Source organism: Pantherophis guttatus, chromosome 6 (assembly GCF_059756535.1).
Source record: "Pantherophis guttatus breed Tessera chromosome 6, ASM5975653v1, whole genome shotgun sequence".
Classification (NCBI taxonomy): Eukaryota; Metazoa; Chordata; class Lepidosauria; order Squamata; family Colubridae; genus Pantherophis; species Pantherophis guttatus.
This window is the reverse complement of record NC_142068.1, coordinates 54,953,030-54,979,757: the sequence shown is the minus strand read 5'-3', so window position 1 is coordinate 54,979,757 and position 26,728 is coordinate 54,953,030. Positions and strand designations below refer to the sequence as shown.

The following is a 26,728-nucleotide window of genomic DNA, read 5'->3' as shown; positions in this document are numbered from 1 at the left end:
TAAATTTAACCTTACATTAAGCAGAGGTACTGAACAAAATTGAATTGGTTCAATACAAACTGTAATCTAAACTGTTAGGGGCCAACTTTCAACTTTTATATAACTTATATAATATTTTATATAATTTTGGCATATACATATATTATATGATCTTTAATTACCAAAACAAATTGTTTTCAGGAATATTTTAAAAATTGTAATTGCTCATCAGCTAGATAAAGATTATACAGTAGACCAAACAAAAAAGTTTACCATAGTAAAACAGGCATAACCATTAGTAGCTATTGCTCATAGCAGTGCTTAATCTATAAACAATATAACACAATTTGGCCATATTTATTTGTTTATTAATTATTACAATTATTTGTATGTTACCAAATTGATCAATTTTACATTACATTAAAAATATACAATTAACATGTGACAACTTCAACACTAAATAGTTTATAAAAGGATGGAAATTTCAAGCTGGTGAAATGAACTGAAACACCAATTGAAATACATATTAGTATAAATAATGGCTATTTATGTAACAATTTATTTCATAATAAAAATGATAAAGTAACATGGCAACATAAATACTGAAATATAAACACTGGAATAAAATGACCATTGGAGATGTTATGAAAATCAGAGTTTTATGTAAACAAGTTATTTAACCCTAAAGAAAGAAAACATGTAAATGTCAGCAGATTCTTATTAAAAAGAACAGGTTGTACTATCCCAGAAGCATTAGCTTCATTTATCGTTTCCAATTTTTTTAAAAAAAACAACTGCATTCTATAAGGATAATGTTTATGTTGTATGTGAAACTGTTAGTGCTCTGCCACAGATAGGTTTTTACTGTTGAATATGGGAATGGGAACATTGCCAAGGAAAAATCCCACTGTGTGAAAGGAAAATGATTTGTTTACAGTTGTTAGACATTCATGGTAATAAATATCCAGAAGCAAAGATACAACATGTGTTGTGAAAAAATAGACTCCTTGCTCTGCTAGCAGGAAAAGCAGAGGATGATAAATTTAACCAATAAGGATGATAAAAGTAGCATTTTTCCAAATGCTACAATATTCTGTTCCTCTGACATTTGAATCAGTCCACAATATGTTATTTATTTGGCTGAAGACTTTTTTTGTAACAATTCCTGCAAGAAAAAAAAAAGAAAACAGAATGGGAACACTAGCTGTCTAAAGTTCCTTGTTCCTTACTTTAAATTAAACAACAAAATAATTTTACTTGACATTTACTAACATAAACCTAAATCCCTAATAAATTCTGCAGAGTGCTGACAGGTTGAATTGCAAGCATAAAGGGGTGGAGGACTTTGCCCTTCTCCCCATCGCTACTGTTGGATTATTTATGAAAGAGACAAAGGAAATAGTCTGGGATCTGCAAATCATCTTTTTATAACTGCTTTCTTGTATCTAGCATTTGATGGAAGGTTTTGATTTCATGAACAGCGGATTAAAGGAAGCCAAGTTTTCTTCTGTCAGCTTGAATGTGATGGAGGAGTTTGTTGTCTCTATTATTTGGAACAACTATGAGGTAGATTGCAGGTATCTCTTTTATTCTGCAGGTGAAAGAAGTATGTATGACTAACCAATAGCTGGGACTGTTTTCAACTTGCAGGGGAAGAGGGAGTTTGGGAGTTCTCTCTATTATTTTATTTTGGAAGAAAGGGATTTCTAACAATTATCCCCCTAGATGTTCTAGTGACAAAATAAATTATCACCCTAGATTAGGGCTGTCAAACTCGTGGCCCATGGGCCAGATGCGTCACATGTTGGCTATACCCACACCCAGTTTAGCAAAGGAGCAAAAAGTCATGATACGTCATGTGACAACACCGTGACGACATTAGTTTGACACTCCTGCCCTAGATGTTCTAGTGATGAAATAAATAGCTGTTATATTACAAGCATATATAATAAGCAATGCATTCCAATAGCTTTATCTAGTTACTTAAAACATTTTTGTATCGTCCATCTGTCTCTGCATCTTTAGCCAGTACAAAAAGGGTTTGTGTGTATTATAGTTGCTCATAGCTAGTGTTCCTGTTGCAACCGAAATGTATACAAGAGATTAGGCTGTACCTCTCTATAGCACTAGTACAGATGGTCCTCAACTTACAATCAGAACAGACCCTGCCCATTATGGCCATTAGGTGTGATGGTCATAAAGCAGGTCACCCACATGACTCACCTGACATTACAACCTTGTTTGTGACATTTGTCAAGTGAACACCATGGTCATTAAGCAAACCCATTGTTTGCTATGGGGCGTTTTTACTGAAAACTGTAAATAAACACTTTTTGACAAAAGTATTGTAAATCATGATCATGTCACCATGGATGCTGCCACAAACAGCTGTAAAGGCAGGTTAAGGGTCAAGTGCTGAAAATGTGGTCACTTAACTATGGGGGAGGGGCTGGCCATTAGAACTTTGGAACCAGGTCATAAGTACCTTTGGTGGGGGCAGGTTCCATCTTAACTTCAAATGGTCTCTAAGCAACCAATCATAAGTCAATGACTATGCCTAGAAGCTTGTGGGAAAGAGAATAAAGCTGCTAGAGGCTAGATAGGTTGAATGAAAATAGGGTTGAAAGGCTTGATTGATTAAGATAGGAAAGGGAAAGGCATAGTAAAAGTGGAAAAACAACGAGTTGCCCAAGATACTGTACAATCAACTTTTCCGTCCAGTAATTTGGCAACCACTGCTTTAAAAGTTAAATCCTATGCTATTTTGCAACTGAGTTTTCAGTTATTTTAGCTTTTGTGGTCTCTTAATCATGACAATCAGATTGTGTTGCTATGAATATAATTGCTTCATGTTCCCATTTTTATTGTGGTCTGCTCATTGTTTAGATTGTTCTTTACAAATGTGCATTTCAAAGTTGTTACATTAACAAGGACTAAAAGGCTCAGATACAGTATTCCAGGCTGTGTTGAATGTCTATCCTGAACAATGAATTGCCTGAGAGCACTGAAAGTATATAGGGAGAATCACTTGAGATGGAAAACAAAGACTAATCTAATATCTAAGAATCACCCACAAGCAAGAAAATTGGGCTTCCTATCTTTCCAGCAAGTACTTTTGAGCAACATACTGCTTCTAGTAAAAGGGGTGACATGTATATAATGGGAAATACAGATAACTGTCTGTAGAGCTAGTAGATCTACCTGCCTGATAGTACACTATTTATAAAGAAGTATTTTATGTGCAAGATAATAGAATCTATTTCTCCACCTCACACCATAATGATACATGTTAAGTTAAAAGAGTGTACCATCTGCAGAAATTCAATTTCCATTTGAAGAGCCTCACAGGCATTTTCCATTTCATCTTCTTTATAATTCTCCAACTGCTTTTTAAGCCTGTGCCAATATTAAGAGAAAAAAAATATCATGCCACCTGATCTGGTGAAGTTGTCAGCTTCCTCTTAACTGCAAACCTAATCCTCATTTAACCTTGATTACCTTAGCAGGAATTTACAAAGCCCCCAATAATTGGTGGGTCATGCATAATACACAGTTATAAATTTCAACCAAAATTAGTTATGAGGTAACAACTATATTCAACAATCTAGAAATCACAATGCAGTATCAGCCAAAGATTAGCAGTATGTAGAAATTAAAATAATTTGGGAGCAATGAGATTTATGTCTTAAACTTGCATTACAGATCTTTGTGTAATTTATTTCTGGCTGGATCTCTCAAGCCTTGGAAGAAGATGGTTGTTTATCCCCTTTTTGATAGTTTAGTTTAACCACAGATTAGATGTTTACTCTTGTGGTCAGCCACATTCTTTTTTTATATATCTATTATATCTTATTTCATTTATAAACTATCTAGAGTTGTTGGGGAGTCAAGTAACGTCAACATTTAAATAAGTAAATAAATCTACCATATAACTGTATGAGAACAATGAAGGGAAAAAATCTACCACAGGCTGATCCTTGGCTTCAGAATATTTTGCCAGACTATAAGCTTCCTGGTTTTCTGTTTTCATTCTGCCACAAGACAAAACTATCATTACAGGGTGGTGGCTGGGTAGCTGCTTAGGCAGCTTAAGCATTTTGAGGGTACCTTGTTTGCTTGATTCGTAAAGCACAGCATCATGTGACTGTAACTTACAGCTTCCTGTTGACTTCCCTATTGACTTTGCTTATTGGAAGCCAACTGTGATGGTTGCAAATGGCAACCACACGACTCTAGGAGGCTGCAGCTGTCATGAACGCATACCAGTTGCAAAGTGCTTGAAACTTGGTCATGTGACTGTGGGGATGCTACAATGGCTGTAACTTCAAGGGTTGTCCGTAAATCTCTTTTTTCAGTGCTGTTGCAACTTCAAATGTTTGCTGAATAAGCAGCTACTAAGCAATTATTTGATACAATGTAAGCAAGGGTGGGATAAGTGTGAGGGTTTTGGACTAAGAGTTGGGAAGCTCACATTCTATTCCTTCATTAGACATGTAACTTTACTCAATAACTTCAAGAGTCATTCTCTTTCTCAATGCAATGGTGATAGTTGTAGCGATAAAAATAGGAGGTGAGATCACTATTTACACTGTCGTAAGCTCTTGAATGAAAGGGATGGATAGAAATCTAATAAATATATTAGATACAGTGAAAGAGAAAATGTGTCTATTTTTAGAAGATTCTTCCTTTAAGATAAAAATTTAAGTATAGTCCAAAAAAACTGCAAGAAAATACAGAAATGTATGCAATGGCTTTTTACCTAAGCAAAACAAGGCAACAAGCTTAACATTTTAATGGGGATTATTGAGTTCACATACAAAAACAATAGCAAAATATTGTTTTGAACAGTATTTTCAAAACAAATTTGTAAAGTTATAGACTTATGCTTTTTCTATACTTCCTAATACATTGCTGATGGAGTCTTAGTTCAGGTGACACCCTGAATACATGTCATAAAATGTCCTCAATGAACATGACAACAAATTATTGGTAGACAAAGTGCTATTCATTAAAAAAAAATCCTGATTTTTCTAAAATAGTTTGAGAATCAGGTTACATAAAATTCAAAAAGCATTTTTTCATTACAAACTAGTTAATAAAGAAAACTCCTGATAAAGCACAGTTTACTTGTTGAGCATCAGAAATGTTTGTCAGGCTAATAATTCAGGTTACATAAGGGATATGTTTGAAATAAATCTTTTTTAAAAATTAAATATATAACATATGGATATCATATTACATGAAATGTTTTACTAGCACAGAGATTACTTGAAAAATTAATTGAATGAGTGATACTAATTCCATCAGTGACAAGTTAATACATAATCTTATAATAAATAGGCCAAATTTTAGTATTGCCATAAGTTTTTTAAAAACCTTCTGAAATATGGGAGTTATATTAAATTTATTCTGGCTTTCTTTTTGCAGCCTCTGAACTTGTCTAAAAATTTAGACCTGAAGGATAGAAGGCAATTAAAGAAAGACAACAGAAAACTGAATAGAAGTGAGAAAACTATTTATAGCATCTCTTCTACAAGAAATTAAAAAGATCTAAAAACCAGGAATCCACATGCAGCATACTACCCATTATATTTGCTTAAGTAGATACTTGCTGGACCAAGAAAAGGCTACTTCAGATCATTTAATGGTCCGTAGTATATGCAGCCATAAAGTTATACTGCACTCCTTGTCATACCTGTCAGGAGACTGCAGAATGAAAGTTAACTATAAAATTGTATCAAATCCATTCATGATAAGAGAGGAACAATTTCTGGGGTCATTGTGTTGATGTTGAGAGTGATAAGTGAGCTTATATAAGTGTTATATTCTGGGGACAGTATATCTGTTAGAACATGGGATGTGGGCTGAGTTTTTATAGATACAGATATATTAGATATTGGTGAGGTTCACAGGTTTTCTGTATAGAGAATGGTACATTATTGCATGAATGCTGCTTCCATGCATAAAGATTCTGTTAGGCATAATGGTAGCATGGAGTTCTGAATTAGACAGCTATTTTAGTGAAACATTAATTCAAAACCTAGCTTCTGTTAGTATGCCTTTATCCAGTGTAGATGTTTTTATAAGCCATTCTATACCCTTCTGGCAATTGTGAGAAAAAGGATCAAGCAGCTCTCAGAGAGCCTTCAGTAATGTACTCACTAATAAATGAGGGCTGGAGTATATTTATCCACTTTCCAAGATTACTGTCAAACCCCTAATCATAGCACTCCAAGGAAGTTGGATTCACAGTCCCATTAATGAAGCTTAATGTCATAAAAAAAAGCAGTTAGGTCATGGAAACTAGATAAGTTATGTTCCAGCTTTCATTTATTATTATAACACTCCACAATCATCTTTTTCCATAGCTACGGATCTACTATTATGTTTTGCAGTGATATTGTCTCAGGAACCTTTGTAAATGCTATGCACATTTGTTGGCTTTAAGGATTCATATACACAATCATAGATAAATCACTTTTAGTAAGACTGATACAAGAGCATGGTGGCTCACAAGGTTAGGATGCTGAGCTGATGATTGGCAGGCTTGTGTTCGAGACTCGGTTGCTGCCGTAAGATGGAGTGAACTCCCATCACAACTCCAGCTCCTGCTGACCTAGCAGTTTGAAAGTGGGCAACTGCCAGTAGATAGACTGGTACCACTTTAAGTTAATGGGGTCATGAAAGGAGCCCACAACTGGGTGTCCTCCGACCAATGATGATGTTATCATTCCAGCCTTTCAACCCAGAAGTGCTTTGGCAGTCCCAACTCAACTGTAGTAAGAACAATTTTAGAAAAAATAGTCCATATTGCTTTATTTTACTTAAAACTAAACAAATATTCCCCAATAACAAACAAAGTCTCCAAACACAAAGTAAAGAAAACAAATTCTCTCATCAGGCCAGTTTTTCAAATCAGAAGAAATGAATTTTGCCTAAGATCTGTTTACAATTCTTAATACTGGTACAGTTTATTCTGTAATTTCCAAATTTCAGAGAGATATTTTTTCATCGCTGAAAAATCTTCAATATTTCCCACCAAATTCATAATAGCTAAAAATGTACGTATTATGCATCAATTGTGTGCCTGGATATCTAAGTAATAGAAGCAGCTGTGATATCATAGGTAACAAAATAGGAAACCAAAATGCACAAGATGTAGCTAAAATATGCAGTAAAATGGGTAAGAAATAGGGAAAACCGATTCAATCAATTTAAAGAGTATATTTATGTAGGAATCAAATCACCAGTGCTGGATATATGCAAGAATATGCCTTGCCATGTTACATATCTGCAATCAGGAGGTATAGAAATCACCATATGTGACTATGTTTAACTTCATTGTATAGGGATGATTTATGATCCCATCTAGCAGGGAGGCTACAATCTGTAGTTTTATCAGAAACCAAAGACTGGATCAAAACAAAAGTCAGAATATTAATTCCTTCCTAATGTCTATTTAGATTGCAACTCATTTGCTTGAAGTCAATACAAGCTTCAACACGTGCCCATTATAGGATAGGAAGAGCTACTGCTGGCCAGCTAGGTAATCAGTACTAGTTTCCTCTAAAGACCAACTTAATATACTTTGCAATCAGTCCCCTCCAGAGCAATCACTGCAATATTTTTATAGATTACCATAGTCACTATCCTTTCCTCATCTGTTGCTATAAGACCCAAAAGCTGAGTGAGCAGTTTTACAACAGGATTATTCTTCACTGCTGCTCCAGCAGGCATTCGTAATACACACCAGATTTGCACGTTTATCACATCAGATGCATTCTTACTGGATACAAACCTGAAGTTTACAAGCAGCAATTGAAGACAAGATATCTTGGTATGTATCAGTTCATTTACATGTGGCCAAAATAGAGGCAACTGGCTTAGAAGAAGGGAAAGTATAGGTCAACTTTCTCCTGTCTATCTATCATACCTTGCTATTTACTCAAGTTCCTTTCAGAAAGGACTCCTAAGATACATCACAACTTAATCTCCACTGATTGTCTGTCCCCAGCCATGGAAATCAGCTGTAGTCAGAAATGATCACAACATTGGTAGAATGGCAGTCACCGTTTGAGTCATTTCTCACTTGAGAATTTTCCCACTACTTGCTTTGATGAACAGTGACTCAAACGGTGACTGCCATTCTACCGATGTTGATAAGAGAGAAAGAAGGAAAAACTTTAAAGTGACAGGTCATTGAGGAAAGGGAGACAAGAGACAAATTATTCTAGTTCTGAAGATTTCCTTCTTCATGCTGCTTGTGCTCTGCTGTCAAGCCTGCAACTTGGATTCATATGAAGGGATTGGGTAGCAGTTTCCACATGAGAAGGGAATCATCCAATATGTCAGCTTGAGAAAGTTTGTTTTGTCCTCAAGAGAGTAAGGAGGGCCCAGTGTATGACAGCTGGTGGAATGGATCATGATCTAAGTACAGATAAACAGCCCATTTGGATTTGGATTTGGATTAGAGGCAGTAAGGAGAAGATACAATGGGGTTCAAGCCCAGGAAAGAATGAAACTGAGAAGAAAGGAAACTGCTGCACTAGACCTTTGCAAGACAAATTAGATTGTTGAATTGTATAAATATATTTAGGGTTTAAAATGTTTTAGGTTTGAAAAGAGCTTGCCTGGCTGTTGGGTGACAGAAAGGGAAAGGGAGAGATCATTTTCCAATACTACTCAATATTTTAAAATCTACAGGGAATAACAAATAGATCAACAGCTTTTCTAAATTAAGTTTTCCTGCATGTGCATCTGAATAAATAAAATTATTCCCATGTGAAATTCCAATATCACAATGTACCCTAGAGCAAGTTTTTATTCTTGGATGACAAACACTGATACTGGAGTCCATAATAGAAACACTGACACATCTCTGACTATAATAGTTCCACTATGCATTGATATAAAAAAGTTTTAGGAAATCAAAGAGCAATTGTCATTACAGAAATTCATTCTGTAGCCCAGAGATTACTCCAGAGATGGAAATTTCCTGCTTATAAAATTAACATTAAATTAAATTGAAAATATTTGCTTAAAACCAACATAATCATGGCCTTAGGCAATCTACCACTAATATGAAGGATTTGTTAAGCTCTAGTGGAAATATTTCCTTGCAGATTTATGTGAATGCAGTGTTCTTTGTTCTTATATGGTTTCATTAATACGGTTTCTTTTCCAATAATAACACTTTAAAAAAACAATTTTCTTTTAGATTAATCAAGTAAACAAAACTGCCACCAATGAAATAAAAACACGATGATATCCCAATGCTACTTCTAGATTTTAAAATTCTGCAGGAACTCACATCTCAATCAGAACAATTCCTTCTGTAGAATCTGTCTCTAGAAAGGACTCACTTTAAAAAATGAGAAAAGAAACAGGAGACCAAAAATGGACCAGTGTCATACAGCTCATCTGCCTGAATATGTAATTTAACATATAAATATCAGGTATGAGAAAACAGCTGTAAATTATGGATGTCAAAAACCAGGATTTGAAGGGCTGGGGTGTAAACATTAATTGAGTCATTTGTAATTGAAGTAATACCTAATAGGAAAGAAGAGTTCTAATAAGAAAATTTAGTCCAAGATCTACATTTATCCTTTCACAGATCAGATCTCCCACTCTGGGACTCTCCTACACTAAGAAGCAGTGAGTAATGTTGCAGACCAAGCTTTCTCAATGGTGTCTTTTCCAGCTTGGAACCTGGAGTGTCTGCCACAGAGAATCCCAGGTCCCATTCCGAAGTCCTCTGAAAAGAAGCCTGTTATACTCCTATTATCTTGCAAGGTCAGATTATAGCCCTATAGTAATATTCTAGTATAAATGTATTATATATATGATTCATTATGTGCTATCTAATTGTTTTTGACTCCTAACAACCACATGAATAGATTTTCTCCATTTCATTTTGTAATCATGAGATTCAGGACTTCAAAGCAATTCCTGATGTTCTCCTTGAAAATAGTGGGTTGATACTCAACTCTGTATTGTGGAAACTAACTGTTCTTCAAACATATTTAAAGCCCAATGACAAAACTTGTTTGGAAACATTTTCCAATATATTTTATACTGCTAACTAATTAGTGAATGAAAAATTATGTGAATTGGCTTTCCAGAATTTGACAAGTTAGATATATATTGCTTTGGATCTGCTCTAAGCAAAAGGAAGTAGTTTTAAAATATTATGAACTGTATCGAATATGTCACATGAAGTGGTGGGCTGCTGCTGGTTTGGACTGGTTCGGGGGAACTGGTAGTTCCGATGATCAGATGGCCCTACCCACCTGCATCCGTCCTATCCTGTCCTATATTTCCTTCTTTCTGGCTCAGTCGATTCGTGCAGCGCAGCTGATTTCCACACCTCTGCTGTTCTACTTACCAAGGCTGCCTTAGAAGGTGAGCAGCTGAGCTTCAAATTGCTGTATTTTGAACCCTGCGCGCAAGCACGTTAGGCATGTGCGCGCACGGAACCAGCTGTTAAACCGCTTGCAGCCCACCACTGGTCACATGCTTATTTTATTGTTATATATGTCAATAAATCAAATCATAGAATGGAATTTCAAAATAGACACTGGCAGATCAAAACAATTGGTATTTCCTGAACTACATTTTCTAGAAAAACATTGGCATTAACAAAACTGCACGTAGAAAATAGTTAATTGATTACAATAGTTTTCTTTATTCTAAAACTATTTATATTAAACAAATATACTTTCTTAGAATAAAAATGTGTTTTATATTTTATAATGTGTATTATAATATATATATATTACTTTTGCTTTCACATCTAAGAAGCTGTGTATGTTGTTAACACTATCTTGAAATGTATTTGTAGTAAGCAGAAATATAACAACTGATTTTTCAGGGCAGGAAATAAGTTAATATTTTGTCCTGGCATATGATCATATAATCCAGAAAGGTAATGGCTGTTCTTCAAAGCACGCGACATCACAGTTTCCAGCCTTTGTGGATTTTTGTTATCAGTGGAGTGCATTTTGTTACTGTAATGCTGCTTTTGGACTTCGTTGACCTATAAAGCTTCTGAAACCAACCTACGATATTTGTGCAAACTAGTGTGAAATTAAAACATTTTGGAATAAAATAACTGCTAATATATAATCCTTTTATTTTTCTCAGCGTTTTAAGAATTTCTGTTATATCCTTAATATTATTTTCCTTTATTAGCATAAATGCAGAATATATCTACTTAATGCATGTTTTGCTTTAGAAAATGTCCTGAAAAAATGCATTTTGATGCTACCTTGTTTCTAGTTAATCACCAATAAAAGTCATGGATTTTAATGAAATTTATTCGAAGGATTATACCCTAAAAACTTTTGCAAGTGATATTTTAACCAGGGATATAGTTATTAATGTGTAAACATCTTAAGATTCCACTTATATGGTTTTATATGATGGGAACAGTGGAGGGAATCAGGATATTTTGCTAGCCCAGTGAGATTTTGTAAAGAGTTCTATAGATAAAAGTAACGCTAGTTCAATAATTGTTAATGTAAAAGCTTCTTAAGCTTTCAGTAAATAAATCTCTTTCTTTTCATTAAAATATTTTCATTTTGCTATAAAACAAGCCAATGAATTCAAATGCAGACGACATGCATAACATATATCATGACTCTTGTCAAGCCTTACTGTAATCTTTGTGCAAGATCACAGGTTTTTCCTTGAATTGCTAAGAAATGAATATTTCAAAAAATGTTATACCTAGTAAATAACCCCAGCCCACCCCACCCCACCCCACCCCCCTTTTTTCTTTTTTCTCCCTTCTAGCCCTTGGGAAAAAAGATAACACATTTGATTTAAGGACAAAATATGCCACTGGTATCTGCACTGAAATTTCTTGGTCCTATTCAAATAAGAGACAGTCAAATTGCAACTTACATTCATAAGACTATTTCATCCATTACGTTAAAAACTAAATTAAGTAATTCTTTAGTTAATAGTTCATTACTAGTTTTCTCAGCTTTTATAAAGGCTAGAGCCATATATGGATGAAGAAATGGCAGACACACAAACAAGCAGGCTTTATAGAAAGATGAGAGACAAGATATCAGATAGATGTTATACAAAGGATATACCATGGATAATAGAAACAATAGGAAAATATAATGAGTAAATTTATTTTTGTTTAATTGACTAAGGCAAGGATTTTGATTATAAAGATCATACCAAAATATGGAATGTACAGTATTAAGCCTAATGGGCATAGCAAAATAGCTGATTATTCTTCTGACACTAATGTCAGAACAGAAAAAAGCTATTGTAAGAGTTAATATTGTTAAAAAGAGTGGTGTAGAACAAGAAATGAGACCCTGATTATGTATGTATGTATGTATGTATGTATGTATGTATGTATGTATGTATGCATGTATGTATTTTCTGATAACTATTTAATTTGTACAGGCAATATAGTATGACAGAGTTCAGAAAATGAAAGATCTGAGTTAATCTTAAATACAAAGGAGGAAAAGTCTATGCAAACTACGAAGCCTATTTCATCAATTGTATGAAAAAGCTCGGTAATTTCACCACTGACCACAATACAATGAAAATAATATTTTTATTTTCTTGGTTCAAGAATAGTTAAAGATGGACATTGTATTGGAGAACTAAAGGAAAAATCAATCAAAGACAATGATTAACTTAAACAAAATTGAAACATCAATGAGACATTTCAACAAAATCAAAATACATTTAAAGAAATTATTTTTCCAATGGCAAATCATGGGTGTGAAATTTGGCCACTGAAAAAGGAGAAGATATACACTACAAGAAGATATACACTGCAAGGATCTCAAACTGGCGGCCCATGGGCTGGATTAGTCACGTGCAGGCCATGCCCACCCCAGCTCCGCAAAGGGGAAAATGTCATGATACGTCATGTGACAGCAACGTGACACTGCAAGTTTGATACCTGTTATATAGTATATCATTGCATTATGGACTTGAGGATAGTTATTAAAAGTATCATAGGCTGTAAGAATGAAACAGCTGCTCCTCAATGAAACCAGATTCACTATTCTCTTAAAGCTATGATCAATAAGCACTATGGACTACAAATAAACAAAAATTGTTTGACAATAATGAAAGTAGAAAGAAAAGACAAGATGGATGGAAAGGATCAAAAAGTTACTGAAATATTTGTTAAAAAGCTTCACATTATCACTGGGAATAAATTTAGTGGACACCAATTCATATATCAATCTCTGGCTAGGCCTAACTCACTGCTAACTTACTTAATTAACTTATTTGTTCAAGAAATAAAAAGATCAATTAAAAAGATTTCACATTACTGGCCTAATAAAATAAATGATTAAACACTGGAAAACATTTAAACAATGAATGAACTGATAGGAACAGAATTATTTTTCGGCTAAATTTCAGCTTCTCAAGTTTACTTATGTCTTCTTCAGTCAGTGCTGGCTTGTCACTCCTTATGTATTCCTTATCACACTGAAAGTTCAGCTGATTCATAGTAGAGACTCTCAAATTTCTCTTGGAATTCAGATTAAAATCCTATGTAATCAATTCCCAGATCTATTTCTCTTTCTTTCTTCTCCAAAAGCTATTGTTTTCTTCTCTCAACATTTCTTTTTTCTCTTTAAAGGGTAAATCAAGTTAACCCAGCTAGAGCAGGAACAGCAGAAACAGCTCTCCAACTTTATTAGTCGAAAACAATTTTTCCCATCTTCACCTTCACTATAAAATTCAGAGAAGCTCTCAGGGATTCTTGAGAAACATCAATTTCCAAGCCACGGGGAATCTATCTATCTATCTATCTATCTATCTATCTATCTATCTATCTATCATCTATCATCTCAGAACCATTATTCTGAAATGAAGAAATAAGGGAAGAAGTAGATGATTTGGAGAGAAGTGTTCATAATAATCAGAATTAAAGCTGTTTGGGAAAAAGAATGACCCTTAGACCTCATACATAAATCAATATACAATGTTTTCTGACCTTCTGGGTATTTTTTTATAGGTATAGATATGGATTCTTGATGTTGATATCATCCATGCAGAATTGCTGAGGTCTGTACCACCATAACTATCACAGCCTTGTACCAGATATTTGGGGAAAAGTACATGCCCACAGGATTGGAAATAATCAGTGTTCATTTCGTTGGGGAAAAAAAGGGGGATGGTAACTCCAAGAAATCCTCCAATTGCCTTCATAATTTATACTAGCTTATTCTGCTTAAGATCATACAACATCTAGTGCTGACCATAAATAAGGAATTACCAGATGTTCACGCTAGTTTTAGAAGGAGTCATGGCACTTTTGACCATATTGCAAATCTACACTGGATCATGAAACAAATATATTTAGATAAAGGGCCAGAGAAATAGCAATAGCACTTAGACTTATATACTGCTTTACAGTGCTTTACAGCCTTCTCTAAGTGGTTTACATAGTCAGCATATTGCCCCCAACAATTTGGGTTCTCATTTTACCCACCTCGGAAGGATAGAAGACTGAATCAACCTTGAGCCTGGTGAGATTTGAACTGCCAGATTGCAGTCAGCCAGCAATCAGCAGAAGTAGCTTGCAGTACTGCACTCTAACCACTGTGCCACTGATAACACTGTATCACTATTCTTACCACCCCAAGAAAGGCCTTAAAAGCAGCTGTAAGTCATGTTCAGTCAGAATCATCTTTTGTTTTCCTCCAGCAGTGCTCTATATTCCCCTTGCTACTAGTCACTTTTTGAGTGATGTGCACTTTGAGTTTTAATTTAATTAAAAATAGCTTGTCCATGGTATCAAAGGATTGGATACCACTTAAAAAATTCAATAGAAATTGTGGGAAATTTGACAGAGTTAATGTGCCAGTCATACAAACATCACTTAATTTATTCTATTAAGCAGGGTAACAGATTAATAACATAGGATAATTAATTAGATATTTAATTAATAAAAGTTAACAAACAGTTAATATAATAATAACTATTTGTCAATAGCTAATTAACAGATTAATAGAGGTTAACATCTACACTGATTGTGGGAAGAATGGAAATGTGTGTAGTGTATATATAGGAAAACATAAAATGCATGATTTTAAATATAATACAGTAGGGCTCAAACAGTTTAAATTATAGAAAGTAAAATTATAGGTTACTTCTATTTTATGTATAAACCTTTATTTTAGATAATGTTCAATAATTTGAATAATGATACATCACTTTCAGTTTATCTTGCAAAAATCTCAATATTTTTCAAATGTATATCCTTTACATCTTAATCCTGTTTAAACTTTTTATTCAGTCTCATCACAAGAGTTTAACTGCAAATTATAAGATAGTAAGTAATCTTGGTCCTCAGCACTTTTGTACTTAAAATTCAATAGCACTTTCCTAGTTATACTGTACTGAATGTGTAATGATATCATAATAAAAATACTCCAAAGGGAGTATATTATTTATAAAAAGATGACAATTTTGAAAGTTTACTTACATAACAGAATACATAATACAAAAGTGAGTTTTGTAGTGTATATTGTATCATAGGCTTACAGACCTGAAACTGATCTTATCATTTAGAGTTTCTTTGTAATGTCACCAATTCATTTTCTCTATCTACACACAAATACTGAAGCAAGGTATAGTTAGAACATTTATTTATGCTTCAACCTTTTGTGAAGATAAGAAAGAAAAACTGGCAGAAAAGACTCCATTATGCTGGGCAAAAACAGAAAGAAAGAAAGAAATATTAAATGCAACTTGTTACATTATAAAAGAGAGTTTTTACCTTATATATTCTGAATTGGTCTGAAGTTTTTCAGAAATTGTTATTTTTTCTAATTCTAAGCAGTTTGTGATAGATTTAGTTTCTGCTATTTCTTTTTCAAAATCTAAAAAGAAATGACACTGTTTTATAATAAACTATTATCCATTTTTCTAGACCATTAAAAAAATTACAATAAACTCAATAGATTTGTTCTTTGAACAGCTCTAGGCCAAAGGTCAAGTAGAGCCTCCACAATCCGAAATTCTCAAGTTCAATTTGCATAAGGTGACCAGATGTCCCGCTTTTGGCGGGACAGTCCCGCTTTTGAGCAATTTGTCCCGCGTCCCGCGGCGTTTTAAAAAAGTCCCGATTTTTCATTCTGCCTCCTGGTTCCCGGCTGCCTCCTGAATCCCCGCTGATGGCTAGAGGGAAAAAACCTGTTTAAACTCTTGCCGCGGGGCTTCAAAGGGCCGCCCTACGTTAATTAGCTTGGCTTCCCCCTCTCAGCTGATTTGCACAGGGCTCTGCTCTTGCTAAATTGCTCAGTTTTTTTTTCCTCTTTGTGCAAACCAAGCTCAAAACGAAACTGGAAGTAAAACAGGCTGTTGGCTTTGCGGTTTGCTTGCAACGTTGGAAAATTAGGCAGCAGATTTATTTTCCTTTTCCTCACCAAAAAAGGTAAGTGCAAACAATGGAAAATTATTTAGGACAAAAGAGGAGAGTTCAAGATTTTAAAACACAAAAGAAAAAAAAGCTCTTTTTAACTAGGGAATTGTAATAATTGAGATATTATTAATTGTATACTGTGTTGAAAGCAGAAATGGTTAAGTTGTGGTTTGGAGAAATATATGGGGGAAATTATTTGGTTTATTATTATTGGTAAGTATAATTAATTGATTTGTAAGAAATTGGATTGCATGGAAATAATTGGAATATTCATGTTCATATTGATTAATATACAAAAAAGATAGTTATATAACTAATTGATTTATATTAAAATGTTGAATTTGTATTAAACAACTGTATTACATAATTACATAATTAACCAATGTGAGGATGGATATAAAAATAGATGACAATGGGAAGGGGTATAAAATAGAATAGAAGGGAAAAATTGAATTTGATTAAGATTAGAGATGAGGATGAAGGGTAATATTGTTTTTTTTAAAAAATAGATGAGGAATAAATATGGCAAAAAGGAAATATAGAAATTGTAAATTTAATTGAAATGACTAAACACTGTTTAAATTTGTGAACCAGCCAAATATTCTGTTCAAAGAAAATACATTGTATGTATGTGTGTTTCTAATTATTGCTATTTATTCATATTTGTTCTCTTTTATTCTTTAAAGTTTAACAATTCATTCTTTATCTTAATATCTTTATATTTGTTTGGGGTTGGCTTTCTTCCCTTTCATCTTTTTTATTGTACAGCAATCTTTCTCCTCAAACCTACCACCTCTCTTTTCTTTCCTTCTTACTTTCTCTTCCCCCCCTCTTCTTCTCCTCCCTACTTCCTCTTCCTTTCTCCTTCTCCTCCTCTCTTCCTCCCTCTCTTAACCGTCACTCCTACTCTAATTTCCCTTCCCTTCCTTCATCCCTCTCAATTACTGTATCCTTTTATGCATATGGACTACTCAGAGGGCTGAAAAAGTTATTTTTGACTGGTCCTCGCACTTTTGACCAGTCCTCGAACTTACGACTGTCCTCACATTTTACATTTTTGCCCTATCTTGTCATCATGGTGAAGAGAAGCAGTTGTGAAATGAGTGACATGGTTGTTAAGAATGCTGCACGGGCATAAATATGAGGATGGTCATAAGTGTGAGGACCAGTCAAAAGTGCGAGGACCTGTCAGAAATGACTTTTTTCAGCCCTCTGGTTAGTCCTTTTGTGCATATGGACTACTCAGAGGGCTGAAAAAGTTATTTTTGACTGGTCCTCGCACTTTTGACCAGTCCTCGAACTTACGACTGTCCTCACATTTTACATTTTTGCCCTATCTTGTCATCATGGTGAAGAGAAGCAGTTGTGAAATGAGTGACATGGTTGTTAAGAATGCTGCATGGGCATAAATATGAGGATGGTCATAAGTGTGAGGACCAGTCAAAAGTGCGAGGACCTGTCAGAAATGACTTTTTTCAGCCCTCTGAGTAGTCCCTATACACATAGCCATGGCCACCCGGTCACATGACCAGCTAGCCACGCCCACCCAGTCACATGGCCTCCAAGCCACGCCCACACAATAAGCCACGCCCACAACGGTGTCCCTCTTACCAATGTTAAAATCTGTTCACCTTACCCTATACACATAGCCATGGCCACCCGGTCACATGACCAGCTAGCCACGCCCACCCAGTCACATGACCAGCTAGCCACGCCCACAAAATAAGCCACGCCCACAATGTCCCTCTTTACCAATGTTAAAATCTGGTCACCTTAAATTTGCAGTTAAACCAGATTAGGAGCAATAGGGTTTGAACTGAAATCCTGGTTATTCCTAGTAGTGAATGCAGACTCCTGCATGTCAAGTATAGAAGGGAAGGGTCTGGGTCAGAAGTACAGGAACATTTTTCAGATCCTCTGTTGGATGACCCCACTTGCCTAGACCGACAGCACACATAGATAAAAGCAGGGAGCAGTGAATAACAGGCATGGGAATGTTCCTTAGATGCTTAGAATGGGTGGGGAAAACAATAAGAAATTCTAGTCTTTGGAAAGAGAGAGTAGAAAGTTAAGCAGTTGCAAATAGAAGGAAACAGCAGCCAGCTAAGCATGTCCAAAGCTACCACAGTTGGAGGAAATACATCTAAAGCAGCATCAAGGCCGGAAAAGCGCAGACTAAGCCCAAACCAGCATCAGTACAACAGCCACAGAGGCCGACTCTGAAAATGTCAAGACTTTTATATGGATTAGTAATGCGAAGCCAGAAGCAGTGATAATGAAGAATGCAATACATTTAACAATATGAGGATAGAAAGTGTAAAACCAGAGCTTATTTTGTGCGTTTTGTTATAGTAACTTTCAGAAGTAAAGAGAAGCTATGTTTAATTTTAAAGAAAAAAGAATCCTCTTTTTAGCAATAAAATTTGCTAAAATTCCCAAGCCGTGCAGGATAAGTTTGTTCTTTTATTGTTTATTTATATTTTACTATGTAGTCATTTTAAAGTAATTGAATATGTGGTATTTTCTGCTTTCTCATAAAATGTCTTCCTGTGAGGATAAATTTCAAACACTATTTCTCAAATTATGCTTGAACATTAAATCAGCTAAACATCAGGTAAGCAATATACCTGTGAGTTTCCTCTGAAGAGTAGATAAATCTTGCTGTAATTCATTCTTCTGTAGATGAAATATTTTTAATTGAATTGTTTCATGCTCCATTGATTCTATTTCTAAGGAAGTAATAATTTTCAAGTTAGAAATCTATTAACAATGTAATATTTATTACAAAACTCTATGGCATGCCCTTTCTAAATATTTTGAAATAGAATTATATAAAGAAAGTAATAAAATCCAGTTCTGCAAGAAATTATATACAGTATACTTTTGGATTTAATAATCGCATATAGATTTCCTGCTAACAGATATATGCATGTTTTAACTATTGTACAGGATTACATCTTATTCTATGTGCATTTTTATTGATAGTTATGTTGTCCAGTTATATGAGAAAGTATAATATTAATTTGAAAAATACGTGACTAATTTGAACCTAAATATGAAGCAAAAAATAAAATATTTATGATCAACAACAAAACAGTAAGTGTTCAAAAGTTGTTCTCCCAAATAAGAGAAAAGTAATATAAGAAAAACACTATATACAAGTTGCTTAGTAGCAATGATGCACCACAGATGCTGTTTTAGTTAATAGTGTGTTGGAGATTCACAGCACAGTTTGAATCCTGTGAAATACTAGTTTAACTACTGCTGCTTCTCACTGGTTCATTTTAAAATTCACATTTTCTCATACAAGAGCTTGCAATTATACAGATTTATCTGACTAATTACCTTTATATAAAAAAATGATATGAAAATTGCTGTCTGCTTAAGTTAGTCATTTGATGGATACATTAGATTCTACCAAACTGTTGAACACACTACCTTGAAATTAAAGTTGGCAACTATTGCCTGAATAGTTGCCTCTAATCACTTTGCTTTTAGAAAGTATTATTTTTAATACAAATTTTATACTTATTTTAATAACTGTGTGAGTTAATGTGGTTTTCTTTTGTATTTTTGCTGTATGTGTTTCTAAGCACAATAATGTTTCTTATCCCAAAGGGCATAATATGGTATCCTATTCTATTGTTGATCAAAGCAGTATTTAGCATGTGATTAAGGGTTACTTTTTGGAATAGGTAATTGATAGATCCTTTCTTTGGGAACAAAAGAAACATTTTTGTTGCTTTTGATTTTCTGTTGGAATAATTCTACAATCTAAAGTCTTTATCAAACTTTCAGTCTGTAACACTACAAATGCCACAAGAGAAAATTTTTCCCAATGTAGCAGTTCTTAGGAACCACATATCTTCAACAAACTGGTAGATCATTCTGTTGCTATATGCTACTGATGTCATGAAGCTTTCTTGTCTGCAACTGCTGCAGTTATCCTATGACCAATAGTGTGTGATGCAGCTGCCATCCTTGTCATTATTAATATTCGATGCTTGTAGAGAAGGCCATGAAAGAATGTCTGTGATGCTATCCTAAAAAATGATCAACTTAGCATGAAAAATGGCCAGCCTGACTGCTACCTGTGCTAATTACAGCTCACACTGACTCTAGCGCTAGACCAGGGCTGTTAAACTCCCAGCCCATGGGCTGGATGAGTCACAAGCTGACCACGCCCACGCCTGGTTTAGCGAAGGGAGAAAAAGTCACCATATGTCATGCTATATACTGACGTGGATCGGCAGAAATCGAGGCAGATTCGCTTAACAGTAACAATGACTTTAATTATTACGTCAACAAGCAAGAGAACAATCGCGAACAGCTAACTGCATGAACAGTGTGAACAACCCGAAACCTCGTAAGCTGACAGCTCTTATATACCCGAGCTGTCAGCGTCTAACCCAATCAGCGCCCTCCTATTTCCCGCCAGGATAGCACCTCTTCTGGCGGCTGCAATTACGCATGCACCGACTGCCAGGATATAACATGTCACGTGGCGCCGTCATGACGCCGTGAGTTTGAAACCTTTGTTCTAGACTTTGAGGTTTAGAATTATTTAAAAAAAACTTGTTACATACAACTAATATTATTTTCATATTCTAATATTTACTAAGGATGCAGTAAGATAAAATAGCAAATGGAAAGTTGAAAGATAAATAACAATAACTTAAATCTAGCCTCGAGTATATCCTACATAAAAATAATAGAGTGTTGAAATCCACAGTTAAAGTTCTCTGCAGCAGACAGGAAGCTTCACTATAGTATACTGTTTTTCACTTTAGTCAAATGGTTATATTAAATAAAAAATTTAAAGTCTGGAAAAAGTATGAGTTTATTTTGCCAGAGAGTTTTAGTACAAACATTTATGTTCTGCAGTAATCTAAGTTAAAATGTTTAAACTGAAGACCTACCTTTTCTCAGAAGACTTTCCTTCTCATCTAGTTCACCTATTTCAGTCTGAGCTCTTTTTTTAATTACAAGTTCCCGATTTAATATTAACCCATATTCATTGTTGAAATTTTTAATTTCCTTCAAAAATGTTTCATCTTCTTCAGCAATTTTTGTCTTTAGATTTTTCTTATTACGTTATAAAATATAAAAAGTGTAAATGAAAAAATTAACCTTAAATTACTTTTTAAATATACATTTTAATATATAGAAAATATTGGGAGATATGTCAAAGCACTATCTATAATACCCAGTAATGGGTTTCAAATTCCGTCGCTACTGGTTCATTTGTGGGCATGCATATGTGCATGCGTCCAGGCGGCTGGGCGGAGCTCCCACCGCTGCTACCTGTTCGCCCAATCTGGGGCAAACCGGTAGCAACCCACTACTGATAATACCCACTATACTGATCTTAGAAATAGAATACAAATATTAGAGTATGCATTATAAGAGCATAATAAAAATATTCATCTTACATTTATACACTATGGAAATTTCCCATTTGACTATGAATATGAAAAATTACTTATTTTTGATGCATGGTCTAAACTGCATTTTATCATAAATAATCTCAACTGATTTCAGTATAATTTATTTCAAGGTACATTTCCTTATATTTTATGTTTCTTAATATTAGCAATAACAAAGTTATAACTCTATTATGGCAAGGACATTGTTGGTCAACACAAAATCTGGGCCAAAAAAGCCAATTGCCAGGAAGCCAGCCATCATGACAGCAGATGTCCTGTTAAAATTAATAGTTTATTGTTAAACACTCAAAGAGCCATTTGGACCCATTTCCCACAGAAAAGAAAACACCAGGAGCCACAAAACCTTTCCCATGCCTGACTATTTCTTGAGTGGTCACAAAGCTAGCATATGAATTGGGTTTTTAAATTCGGAGTTTTATAAATTGGGCCTACTATTTAATAATTTTAATTATTTTTAAATACTGTCTGTCTTTGTGTTTTTAATTAGGCTGTACACCGCCCTGAGTCCTTCGGGAGAAGGGCGGTATAGAAATTAAATAAATAAATAAATAAATAAATAAATAAATAAATAAATAAATAAATAAATAAATAAATGAAGTTGAATTAAACGTTCTGTTTTCTTCTGAAACTTTTCTTTTTTTTTTTGGATTTATCCATGGTTTGCCTACTGGGGGTTGAAAAGCTCAATAAATCGTGTGCCGGTGGGTATTGCACATTGGTTGTTGTGATGCATATTTTGAGTGACAGGGAGCCACAGCAGAGGGGTGAAAGAGCCACATGCGGCTCCAGAGCCACAGGTTGCTAACTCCTGGTGTAAGGGGATATAACGATATAACCTTATAAGGGAATAATAAGATTGTGAGCCCAGAAAGGGGAAGTTGTGAGGGAATGGTCTTGGAAAACGTATTTAAAGATCTGTATTCCTTTGTCTCATAGCCTTTCTGTCAGCTACCTAGATTAGCACAGAAGGCCAGCTTTTGCAAAACTTCAAAAAAGGCTCTTGTATTGTTCAACGTGTCTCCTGTTGATTCAGTTTGAGAAATTCAAATCTCACAGCAATAGTAGCAATTTATTAGTTACTAATAATAATGATTGTGTTAAATAATACATTTTTTATTTTTTTATTTGTGGAAATAAATTATCATAATTACTTGTAAAAATCAATTATTTTAACTTATGGGCTGAGAACCCATTAATTGTTGCCTCATTAGAACCCCAAACCTTTGGGTTAAGTGTAATTCTAAAAAGGTTGGATACTACATATTTAAAATGCTACCATTGGAAACATACATATGCTTCAAGATTAGTATTCTTCTGATTTAGAAGATCAGCTTTCTGTTTTTCTAAACTCTCTTTTCGTTTCTTGAAAAGTTCCAAATTAAAGAGCTTTTCAGATAGCAACTGAGCCTATAAAAAGAAAAACATACAAGTTGTGAAATTAAAAACAAGTGGTATTTTTGTTACGGTTTGTTGTTGGCCAGATGTTACACATATGACAATATTTGTAAGATTTTAAAAACCAATATAAACACATTTTAAAAATGGTATTATCTCTTAATTCCAACTGATCAAAATAAAGCAAGTCTTTTAAAATAGGTAGAGGTCCTGCATTTAGACAAACTTTCCATTTCAGAAGAATTTGGAGATGCAGATCCAAGTTTTCTCTTCCAAACCTCTAGCTGCCAAACTTTATCTCTGGTTCAGTTTTCCTTACATTTGAGACTGCTTGATTGAAAATGCCTTGGAAATAGCTCACTGATGGAGAAACAGAGCATTCCATCTTCCAACCAGGACTCACCGTTAGTGAAGGACTTTGTCTCTTTGGTCATTATAGAACTGGGACATGCTGGCCGAGGAGTGACTACATTTATATTGGATTATACTGGTGAGATCAACTGTGGCCCAAACTACTTATGCAATATATTCTTGAGAGCAGCATTTTTGAAAAGAAAGTACTGAACCTTGAAAGGTGAAATGCTATAATTCAAAGTTCTAATTACATGCTACCTAGTTTTTCACAAGAACATACCAAAAATGTATACTTCCTTGATCAAAAGCAGTTCAGCCACATGAGCTTTGTATTTCTCTATATATTTATAATATCTTGAATGCATGAAAATTAGAAATAAAATTTGTAGAGCAATCTGGAAATGGAATTTAGAATGGAACTGCAGTCAACCTAATACACTGCATTAGAAGAGCATATTTTGAATTTTTTACTATCCCAAAACTGATAAGTGGTGACAATTTTAATGGTGAACTGAATTTATTTTATCCAGCAGAAGTAATGCATATTGGCTTTTTCAGGATTGTGAATGCATGCAACAGACTTTTGAAAAATAAATTGAGCCAAATATATAAGTTAATGTTCATTGACCTTTATGTAATTATGTGAGTTTAAAGTTATAATTGGTTTAGGAATGCTTTTCTAGTTTTCCTCATTTGTAATTCATAGAAATTGTTTCCCCACTTTCACAACCTTCTATATCTGCCATAGTAACCAAAACTGTAAATCAGAATGAGTCAATAGCAAATTAGCGATGTATAAAGTACATGGAATTATGACTGTCATAAATTATTTTATAAACAGCAACCAAATGAATGTCATTGCCTGTCAAAAATATAGTTCTTGTAATTTTGCAGAAGGGACAATGGGTTTTCTCTTCTGTGACCTTGGTTTACGGCTAAATGAGAGGTCATGAAAAATTCAAGAATGTTCAAGAACATTCAAACACATTCTTTTGATAAACTCTGTGAATTTCTATATATTTGTATTATATCTTCCTAACTTATTTACTTATTTATAATTTATAAATAACTTATTTATAGTCTTTAGAAATAAACAAAAAAGACCCAATATTTTAAAAAATGAGATATAGCTGGACAGTCTTCTAATTGAAAGCAATTAGATTGATTTTAAATAGCTTAGCAACTTAATGGGCAGTTATAGATTTTATATCTATATGATCTGCTTACAATATGCTGTTGAAATGAAATTACAGAGATGGAAAATTCTGAATCCTGCCTCAAACGAACCTAAAAAAAATAGTCCCTTGAGTTCTTGCATTTGGAATCTCTCCTAATTTTTTTCAAGGTGGTCTGAAAGGATTTGGAAAAATGGTCTACCCATTTTTATGAAGTTTTGATTAATTTTATGAAAAACTCTCCAATGAAAGCAAATGCAATCAAAACAAATTTCTAAACTTGCAAGGAAGTGAAGTGAGAAAAATTTGCAAATCTTCTAAAGCTTATTTCTTTTTTAAGAATTCCTGAAAGTTTTTTCTGAACATGCTTGAGAGCACTTCTTACAATTCCTTAAATGATACCTGAAATAAGTTAAATCATAGTTTACCCTATCCTCTTCTAGAATAATTGCAAGGATTAGATCAAAAAATTGTCTTTTATTCACATCTTAGTATTGCCAAAGCATAATGAATAGATAATATTTTCCATTATCTGGTTCATTTTTGTCATCAGACACTATGATTGAACTTGATGTCCACATTTAACCACTATCAAGAAACATAACAAAATTTAATATCAATTAATACCAAAGGTAAGAGAATTTTCCTTCCTTCCTTCCCTCCCTCCCTTCCGTTTGTATCTTCTATGCCTTTAGAATAATCCTGTTGAACACTGCTAATACTTTAAAACAGTGATGCTCTGTATGCTAACACATATGGATCATGATAAATTCCACCAATTTTTTAATATAAATGTTGATATATAACAAAAAGAAAACAGTAAAAGATATCAAAAGTTATAACATTAGTTAAAAAATCCATTGCCCTTACTTCAATTTCCAATTTTTGTTTTTGTTCACCAAGTTGCTGTGTAATTTGATTAGCTTTTTCATGATTTTTGCTTATATCCTGTTTAACTGCAATATAAAGCATACACTTATACATTGAATATATTCAGAAACAAACATTCTTTTTCCATAAACATGAAATAGTTAAAAAAATCTCAAAGATATTTGATCAATGAACTGAGTTGTGGTACCAAATAGTAGCAAATTCGTTATGAGTACCACTGTGAATGTCAGCATTAATCAGTTTTAGGAAAAATAACACCTTTTTTTGAAAATAGGCTGTCCTATTTATTCCAGAGAATTAAAACCTTCAATAATTTTGATGAGCCAGAAATCTTTAAAGGCAATTCTCTCTCCATCCCTCCCTCCCTCTCTCTCTCTCTCTCTACCTCTCCCGCCCTCCCTTCCCCCCTCGTACACACACACCATTTTTCCAGTTCTCCAAAATCAGTTCCAAATCCCTGCAGAAAGGAAATAAACACTTTACCATCTGGCAATTGAACAATACAAAGCATTGTTAGGATATCGTAATTCTTCATGATTGCTGTGATGTTCTTTTATTCAATTACTTAGTCTCAAAGGGACATTTAAAGTTACCATGTTGTGCCAATTAAAAAAAGACACACACATCCATGGTTTTGAAACAACAGGGGAAGTTGGATCAGGAAAACTTGGACAAAATGAGTACCAATAATAACAACAATAATAGCAACCAGGGCAACAACAAAAGCTAGGGCTTCTTAACAATCAGATGAAGCAATCTGTGGCACTTCTACGTATTGGCTTCTCTGCATTCGTATCACAGGTCAGTCTGAAGCAGCAAGCCTGCTTTATGTATTTAGGCCTCCCCTCTTCTAAAGATCCCTGCGTAGTATCTGTGTCTTAATCTTAATTAAATAAGGGTAGGCCCTGACCTTGATGCATCAGACACCTCTTTTCTTCAGCTTTCTGTTCCACGAGGAAGATTTGCTGGAACAGGGAGTCTAGGTTCATTTTGAGATTTCTGAGTATGAGGAGACGAAAAGAGTAATTGATCTGCTGTGTTTTTAGCTGTGGAGCTACAAGGTA

General features: G+C 34.2%; 1 protein-coding gene across 4 annotated transcripts; it reads right to left on the bottom strand.

The window, feature by feature from the left end:
- Positions 1-331: 331 nt before the first annotated feature.
- On the bottom strand, positions 332-26,728 carry CCDC172 (coiled-coil domain containing 172). Of its 4 annotated transcripts, XM_034440326.3 has the most exons (8): positions 26,575-26,728; positions 25,644-25,729; positions 23,140-23,256; positions 21,322-21,487; positions 19,030-19,131; positions 15,758-15,860; positions 3,288-3,375; positions 1,030-1,144 (listed from the first exon to the last, which is right to left on the bottom strand). In XM_034440326.3, the coding sequence occupies exons 1-8, from the start codon at positions 26,651-26,653 to the stop codon at positions 1,112-1,114; spliced, it is 774 nt and encodes a 257-aa protein (XP_034296217.2). In that variant the 5' UTR covers positions 26,654-26,728; the 3' UTR covers positions 1,030-1,111. The 4 variants fall into 4 exon arrangements, with proteins under 4 accessions (XP_034296219.2, XP_034296217.2, XP_034296218.2 ...); XM_034440327.3 differs by lacking the exon at positions 15,758-15,860; XM_034440329.3 differs by lacking the exon at positions 23,140-23,256.